This window comes from Quercus lobata, chromosome 4 (genome assembly GCF_001633185.2).
Source record: "Quercus lobata isolate SW786 chromosome 4, ValleyOak3.0 Primary Assembly, whole genome shotgun sequence".
NCBI classification, from domain to species: domain Eukaryota; kingdom Viridiplantae; phylum Streptophyta; class Magnoliopsida; order Fagales; family Fagaceae; genus Quercus; species Quercus lobata.
The window spans coordinates 37,571,535-37,580,781 of NC_044907.1; the positions used below are offsets into that span (position 1 = coordinate 37,571,535).

General features: G+C 31.8%; 1 protein-coding gene across 1 annotated transcript; it reads left to right on the forward strand.

The window, feature by feature from the left end:
* The first annotated feature begins 2,787 nt into the window (after positions 1-2,787).
* LOC115983741 (SPX domain-containing protein 3-like) lies at positions 2,788-7,122 on the forward strand. Its single transcript, XM_031106507.1, has 3 exons — positions 2,788-3,298; positions 6,308-6,473; positions 6,606-7,122. Exons 1-3 carry the CDS (start codon positions 3,053-3,055, stop codon positions 6,971-6,973), a joined length of 780 nt encoding a protein of 259 aa, XP_030962367.1. The 5' UTR covers positions 2,788-3,052; the 3' UTR covers positions 6,974-7,122.
* Positions 7,123-9,247: the final 2,125 nt, after the last annotated feature.

Sequence of the window (9,247 nt, forward strand, 5' to 3'; positions counted from 1 at the left end):
TACAAGGATCCCATGAAATTTTGGAGAATCAAAGTGATGTACTCCAAGCATCACCAAATATTTCCCCATACAAGAACAAGCGTCACTAGCCTGAGGGATTGAGATAGTCACAAATCCCATTGTCGACAATAGTTCTTAAGAGAAAGGAGCATAAGATTGAGAATTCGCTTTGATCAGTGACTTTCACAATAAAATTAAATTCCATGTAGTATGTGATGAATGGTAATTGCATTCAAAATTAAATCCTATGTAGTAGGTAATGAATGGTAATCGCATTCATGATATTATTCTCCACTTTCAAAACTTGAGTTTGAATTCTAATAGCGGCATAATTAGGTTTTTTTTAGGGGTATTTGTAAAGAATGAACTTCTAATTTGATACATTGGAATGGTGTTTGACAAATTGATTAGTTTGGTGTTGAATTAATCATTAAAACAAATACACTTTGAACTAGTTAAAAGTTTCTGTAGAATAAAATTTTTGTAATTAGTTTCTAAAACCTAAAATATAAAGATTACAACCAGTTATAACTATAGTTCAAACTAATATTTTTGATAATCTAGTTCAAACTTAATATACAGGGTAAATTGCAAATTACACTTCTAATGTTTTAGGATGTTTGGATCTTACACGTTGAAATTTCAAAATTTAATTTACCCCCTGAAGTTTGTGGGTACTTTGATCAGTGACTTTCACAATAAAATTAAATTCCATGTAGTATGTGATGAATGGTAATTGCATTCAAAATTAAATCCTATGTAGTAGGTAATGAATGGTAATCGCATTCATGATATTATTCTCCACTTTCAAAACTTGAGTTTGAATTCTAATAGCGGCATAATTAGGTTTTTTTTAGGGGTATTTGTAAAGAATGAACTTCTAATTTGATACATTGGAATGGTGTTTGACAAATTGATTAGTTTGGTGTTGAATTAATCATTAAAACAAATACACTTTGAACTAGTTAAAAGTTTCTGTAGAATAAATTTTTTGTAATTAGTTTCTAAAACCTAAAATATAAAGATTACAACCAGTTATAACTATAGTTCAAACTAATATTTTTGATAATCTAGTTCAAACTTAATATACAGGGTAAATTGCAAATTACACTTCTAATGTTTTAGGATGTTTGGATCTTACACGTTGAAATTTCAAAATTTAATTTACCCCCTGAAGTTTGTGGGTACTTTGGATTTTATACCCTAATGTTTTAGAATTTGAATTTTATTCCCTAAGTTTGAGATGTTTGGATTTTACACTCCAAATTCTAAAACTTTAAAGTGTAAAATTCAAATACTTTTAAATTTTAGGAAGTAAAATCCAAACACCTTTAAAATTTAAGGGGGATAAAATTCAAATTCTAAAAGTTAGAGTTTAAAATCCAACACTTCAAATTTTAGAAGTATAATTTGCAATTTACCCTAATTTATATGTTCAATATGTTAACTAGGATTTGTTGGATCCAGGTTCATTTAGGGTGTCAAACCCAAAACCGAAAAGAAGAATATAAAAAAGAAAAAGAAAATTGGTTTAGTGGTAAAATAATACTGACCTCATTAGTAAAACAATTATAGTAAATTAACACTAGTTTTAAATTAAGGTGGAATGGAACAATATGAATTCACCTGAAAGAGTTGCAGGTAATTAGAATATTCGTGAGTGTGATAAGGAAGAAAGAGTATGATACCAGCACACTAAATTGGTGGCTACTCTTTGTTGTTTTTTGAGTTAGGTTGTTGTTTTAAATTGGTTAGTTAGATGAAGACATGAAGTATCATATTTCTTATTCTTTCTTGAGTAAACGAAGTTCCTTCTGCCACCCCAAAAAAATTAAAAAATGTAAAAGAAAAAAAAAGAAAACGTATTTGATCGTTAACTATGAAAAAGTACCTTAATCCAACGGTTGGCATGGACTGCTATCTGGGTCCACTACTAGAGTATAAGGCATTTCGTGGGAATTGAAAATCACATATTCCCTCGCTAATCCTGTTTATTTATTCCCCTAATCCTGTTTTACCAAAAAAAAAAGATCCCATTTGAAAAATATACCAATTATAACACAAGAACAGCTTCATTGTACTCAAAATATATATATATTTTTTTTTTGAAAATTTTGAAATCATCTTAACCATTCAATTGTTGACAACAAAAAAGGGTACCCTTTAAAATCAATGGTGTGCAATAAAGAGTAGCTGGACCCATCCTACAAATTCTAGAGCATTTCCTAGGAGTTTAAAAATCACATATTCCCTAATTTGGTTTGTTCTTTCTCTACTTTTCCAAAGTCACATCAATGGTACCAGCTATACTATTTATGTTTTCAATCTCTCTATGCTATGCTATGGCCATGGGGTGTGTGATTCTTAGTAGATTCCTTAGAATCATCCTTTTTCTCTCACATCTCTTTATCCCCCATTTGGTGTACAATTCTACCGTCACAAGCATTCCCTCACCACACGCATTATAATGGCAATTCTTAATTATGGGAGCCACTTAACACAATGTACGGCCCCACTAGAAACCATCATTAAGCTCACCTTCGTGTAAAACTAGAACAAACCCATGTCCCCCGTGTCCCTTATTAATCAACCATAAATATAATATCAACAAAAAAAAAAAAATCAACCATAATATATATATAGTAATAGTACCTATTATAAATAAAAAGTATTTTTATTGTTTTTTTTTTTTTTAAATAATTTTTCTAAGCCTTGGTCTTAAGTATGACCATATAGTAAATCGAATATGCTCAAAGAATTCTCTTACTTCAACGACTCGTTTACGCCTTTTCTAACCGCCACTTCATCACGCCAAGCATATGCCCTCTAATATTCTAGTAATCTTTTGCTAATAAAACCCCCTCTTCACCCTATTTCTTCACCCATTCATTACACTCTCTTTTTTTTTACAAACCCCAAAATTTCAATCTTTATTGGGTCTCTACTCTCTACTCTCTTTTTTGGTGTGGTGGTGTTGTTGCTTTTGAAAACCAAAAAAAAAAAAAAAAAAAAACACTTTTATGTTTTTTGTGATTATAGAAGTGTTGCACCGATGAAGTTTGGGAAAAGATTGAAGCAACAAATTCAAGAAACGTTGCCGGGTTGGAGGGACAAGTTTTTGTCGTACAAGGAATTGAAGAAGCTTGTCCGGTCGATTTCTTCGGCTCCGACATTGGTGAACGGTTCCTTCGAATATGGGAGGGCTGAGGAAGAGTTTGTGTACTTGTTAAACAATGAGATCGAGAAGTTCAATGCTTTCTTCATGGAACAAGAAGAGGATTTTGTTATCCGAAATAAGGTATTATTTTTTCTTTACTTCTTCTACTCCAAACACTGAAACAAAAGTGATAAAAAACACTAGTTCATTTATAAATGGGTATTAGTGTAACCAAACATGTTGTCAGCATTATTTTTTACTTTTTTTTTTTTTTTTTCAAAACTATATAGTTTACTTCTTTCACATTTTTATGTTTGTATGTATTTAATTTGTTATTTTTCTTGAAAAAATAGTTTGGGTTGAGTTGACTGAGTTTACTCATCACTAAAGCGGAGGTGACTCAGTTGCAGGGGGTGAGGGGGAGGAATGTAAGAGTCACGGGCCAAGAGTTGAAAAGTTTGGTGTACCCAAAAAATGTGGGTCCCACTTTGGGGGTCCATTTTCTTATGTGATTGGGAGATGGGAAACGATACCCATGTGGGGGTGTAGCGTGCGTATTAGGAAAAGATATCCCATGTATTTTCCTCACTAATCACATCACTTATATATGTCTAATAGAATTTATGCATTTAGGGAACAAATTCGTGATTAGGGAATTATTTTTTGATGAAGATAATAAGGAATTCAAGATTTTTCTTTTCTTTTTTTGGAAAATAATTTGTGGGTTCTAAATTTCTAATGATTTGGACGGAAAGCTAATGATTTGAACAATGCTTTATAAATGTTACAAAATACAAATACATGATGAAATTTAGTGTGATTATTGACTTAGTGTTTCAAATCACTTATTATTTGATTATTTCTTACTTTCTTTCTACAATAAATATAAGATTATGGAAGTTTTTGATTTTGAAACATGATCCTCTTTATGATCTTAGAATGTTTAGGAAAATATTAAAAACGATAGAGATTTAACAAGAAAAAAGAAACATGCGTGCATACTTGAAACTATTCAAGAATAAATTCATAATTCGGGAATTATATAATGTAAAAGATAATAAGGTATTTAGAATTATTCGAGAATATGATGTTGAAACTTCGAGAGATCGTAACAATTAAGATATTCCATGAGTTTTCTATAAAAGATAAAAATCAATTATTACTTGAGTGTGACAATTAAACCAAACAAAAAGAATAAAAGCTTCTTTTTAAAAAGAACATGTCGTGAGTTGTGACTAACTATGCTTTTTTTTCCCTTTTGTTTTGGTTAGAATAAGAGCCTGTGACTAAGCTAACTTTTTTGCATTAAAAAAAGGCTTTCATGTTCATTTCTAATACTAATGGATTAGATCATTTTCAAAGTCGTGGCATCCAAACTCATCAACGTCCTAGTTCCTACATTAGACTCTTTTGTTTAATAGAGACTAGAACGTAGCTTTTGAAGTGTTTTGAGCACTATTAGCCTATAGAAATGAACGGAATCATTGAAGCACGACAATTCTTAAGCCATGGCGGTAGGTTCTGTGCAAATGGGTCCAAAATCTCTGGATTTCAATTGTTTAGATTTTATTGGATGTCCCGAAGTAACCAATTTCAGATGATCTATCAGTCCCTTTCTGTTTTGTTGGTTGGTTGGTTGGTTTTTTTTTTTTTTTTTTTCATTTATTTATTTTTAATATTAAGAATAATCTAAACAAGAAAGATAATGTTGTGACCATTATCATTTGTTTAGAATTGGCATCAAAATCAGTAATTTATAATGTGTGGAAATTGATAACTTGCATTGGAACTCTTCGTAAATTTGTGCCCAAAAAGAGGGTTTGTCTATAATTTTAAAAAGAATTGGTTGTTGGGAAAAGACAAAAGTGTTCTGATTCTAATATGCTACAATTAGTGCATTTTACACAGTTTAGAATATTTGAACGAGGTCCTATATTTTATGTAGGCAAAGATAAGAGAGTTCGTGCTTTATATAGCTTGACCTTTTTATGTATTTTAATTGAGAAAAAAATTCATGATTTTGAACTTTATTTACTATTTGTGTAAAATTATTACCATTTGAGCAATAGATGATCTTTAATCGGTTGATTATCTATAAATTAAATTAAAACACAACCTAAATCTCTAAACTTTTTTTTTTCCTTCCTTGATTTGTCACTAACTTTCTTTAGAGGTAAGTGATTTCTTACTAACTATGTTTTATATTCATTTAACTAACTTTATCACAGTATAGAATAATCTTTCAATATTTAGATGGTTTATTGGTATTATCAATTACATAATCAAAGTTAAAATACTCTTCCATAAAAAAAAGGGTCAAAATGCTCATTTTTTTGGTGGATTTAAAATTATATTGAATGGTGTGCCAAAAAAAAGAAGAAGATTATATTGGATGGACTTCTTCCTTTCTTTGAACATATAAGAAAGAGGAAATTTATGGTTCCCAAGTTGGGCCTTATTTCATGTTTCTTGGAAGCCCACAAAGTTGAATTTTAGTTCCCTATAAATCACAACAATTATTCCGGCTTGGGCCCCATCAAAATTCAATTCACCTATAAAGATTATGACAAAGTCTTAAAATACTGCACAATAAACAAATCCTTGGATGCCGTGTATACTAAGGTATCATAATCTATACCAAACTTTCTTGACTTAAAGCTCATGAAGAAACAAAATTGCAAGCTGGTTCTTGAGCTGGGTTATGTTTGGAGACAACGGACAATGACTTTTAACAATGCTAAAATGAATTCCATACACGGGACTAACAAAGTTTTAACATGTTTGATTTTGAATGAGTCGTGAAATTCTTTTCAACTCTATGATGGAAATAAGTATTCAACTATGGCTGCAAACTTTTTTTAGTGGAACTTTGATATACATGTCTGCAGGCATAGATAGATGGCATGAAGAAAAAAAATCAAATCAACTTACCACTTTTTGACTCTTATGATCCCCAAATTGACCATTTCTTTGTACTCTCGGGTTGAATTTCTGTCTGTTTGTCAAGGAAAATATGCTCTTGGAACCTGCGAAGTATATATTACTAGTAGGATGCTAAGTTTTAAGTGTTACTTTCTTGTAATTTGTAATCCTCACACAAGTTAAGTGAAAAAAGAGTCATGAATTTGATAAATGTATTTGAAAATTCAGGAGTTACAACAGAGGATCCAGAGGGTGATTGATAAATGGGGACCTAAGGGGAATCACCCTTCGGAGGCAGATTATAAAGAGGAAATGGCAAAAATCAGAAAAGACATAGTTGATTTTCATGGTGAAATGGTGCTCTTAGTAAACTACAGCAATGTCAATTACACAGGTACCAAATCAGGCTAAGCTAACTCCTTTGAGAGACCAAGGCACAATTTTTTTGTGACAATAAAAATCTTGTTTTGATGAGAAATTAAATTCACTACTAATCCTAGAATACTAAAAGGTTTGAGTTTTGTAGGGTTGGCCAAGATCTTAAAGAAGTATGACAAGCGAACGGGAGGCCTATTGCGCTTGCCATTCATTCAGAAGGTATTGCAGCAGCCCTTCTTTACAACCGATCTTATATCAAAACTTGTGAAGCAATGTGAAAGCACCATAGATGCAGTATTCCCAGTTGAAGATGAAGAGAAAACTAGAGAAGCAAGGGAAGCAATAATAGTTGCAGGAGAAGGAATTTTTAGGAATACTGTTGCAGCCCTTCAGAGCATGCAAGAGATTAGAAGAGGAAGCTCAACTTATGGTCACTTTTCACTGCCTCCACTGAACTTGCCTGATTCTGAACTCATTCAGTCAGTACAACTCAATTCTCCTATACCCACTGTGTAATATAGATGAAATGTATTAAACAATAACAATTCTATAACACGGTAGTTGGTTAATAACTTCATACTCCCTATGCTTTAGGGGATACATGCTGTAATAAAAGTTTAGTATATTTACTCCTGGAGAGTTAAAGGTAGTTTTTGGGAATCAAATTTAGAAATCGTTTGAATAGAATTATTATATATTTCACTATATATTGAATGTGATTTTACTAGATCAGATTTGTTAAAGATATTAAGGTCCAATCTTAGTCAAAGTCCAAGTCTATCAAGGTTTTTTTTTTTTTTTTTTTTTTGGGGGGGGGGGGTGGGTGGGGTTGGGGAGTGTTAGGTTCTAAATATTTAGGAATAAATGGGCAAACCGAGTATTAAAACATATCTAGTTTAAGATTTCTAAGTCTTAGAATAGTGTTAGACATTGCTCATATTGGTTTAAGTCAAGATTCAAGAATAGTCAAGCTGTAGAAAGAAGAATTCAGAATCTACAAGGCTCAACCAATCAAACGTCGAATTCTGCAGAATTTAAATTAGGCCCATAGCCTGCAAAATCTTTAAGGTTTGTGTTCAACACTATTAGGTATAAAAGGAAAATCCTAAATTATGTTTCAGAAGTTCTTGGAAGTCTTGTGAGTTACTCCTATGAGATTTGCGAGGTTCTGTGACCTTCTAATTCAACAAGCATCTACCACAAAGAAGATCCATATACAAGAACTAGTGGAGATAAGTTTTTGCATACAAGATCAACAACTCCTGATGATCTAAAGTTTTGAGTGAGATTTCAAAGTCACAAACGTAGGTGTTTGTGTGCGACAAATTCAGATAGAAGAGTCCGTGAATTTGGAGTTGCGTGTGGTCATGTGAGTAAGTCCTACAAGAGGTAATTTTAGATTTAGGGAAAAATCTATTGTAAAACTTCCATTTTATATATTGAATTTTTTGCCTTTAGGATAGTTTAGGTTAAATTCTTTCTTGGTTTTTTACTTTGAAACTAGATGGTTTCATTGGTTTTGTTGGGTCATTATATCGCTTGTCTTTTTTACTTTTCCACATTAAGTGATATGATTTTTTGTGTTTAACCTAGATTTGAATAATAAACTGAAGTTTCAACTTGGTTAATTAATTAAGTTAAACAATCTGAGTGTACAAAGGTCTAAATAATCCAACAAGTGGTATTAGAGCCAAGGTCATGGGTTCGAGTCATAAAAGTATCAATGTGAGGGAGGGATTTTTAGGGATCACAATTCGACTCCCTACAACTACTCTTAAAAAGGCTCGTGAGGCATGATGTCGAATTTCATAAAAATTTGAGTGTGTCTTTCTCATTACTAATTGATTTTGAGATGGAATGACACATATCTCACAATTTGACCGAGAGGCATGATGTGGATATAGGCTTTTAAGGTTAAACTATGTTAATTCCCAATATTTTATCTTTTTATTTTTCTTTCTATCTTTACCTTCTTTTATTTTCTTCTTTATATTTTCTCCATTTACTTTATCATGATATGATAGCTGTCTTCTCTTCTTTAACATGGTATCCGAATTATGATTTATATTTTCTAACAGAGTCAATCTTTAGTAGCCTCCACTAATCCATATTTCTAATTGTTAGGCAGGCATCCTGATTTATCGCCTATCATGAATATATCTAAATTATCTACTTTTCCTGTCTTTGCTAGCCATAATTAGATTCGATTTATCCTCTGTCGTGGATAACATCTTCAGAAGTTGATATCAGATATGATATTTTCTGATAAAACAATTTTTGATGATTTCAACTACCATTCCATAGGCAACGTGCATATTTCTCTTGTATTGGGTTTTAGGCTTTTCTTCTAAACAAGTGCCCTCTATTTTCCAAGCGAAGTATCATGGACCTTGCTGATCTATAGTCTCTTTTATTGACTTTCTTTTTGTTCATGCATCTTTATAATCTCTAGAGTTACTTAGATCATGTCTCAAATCATTTACTAGGCCTTCTTTATGGTCATTCATCGCTGTCATCTTCAGTCATAGTTTTTTCAAACCACGCCTTTAAGAAGTATTCTGCACATTTAGTTTGGTTCGATCCATCTTGTGCACTCCACCTTCAATCTAGATTGTCATATGCTCTTCATTTAGTTTGTTCTTACTTGTCCACACATCTAATCATGATTTCCTTCAAGGACTCACCTTCTTTCCAAAGTCAAGATGTCTTGAAACTTCTAAATTTAGTTTGAGGGGAGATGTTAAAATTATCAAGGCTCAATAGGCCTAAGTCTGTTGTCTATATGACGAG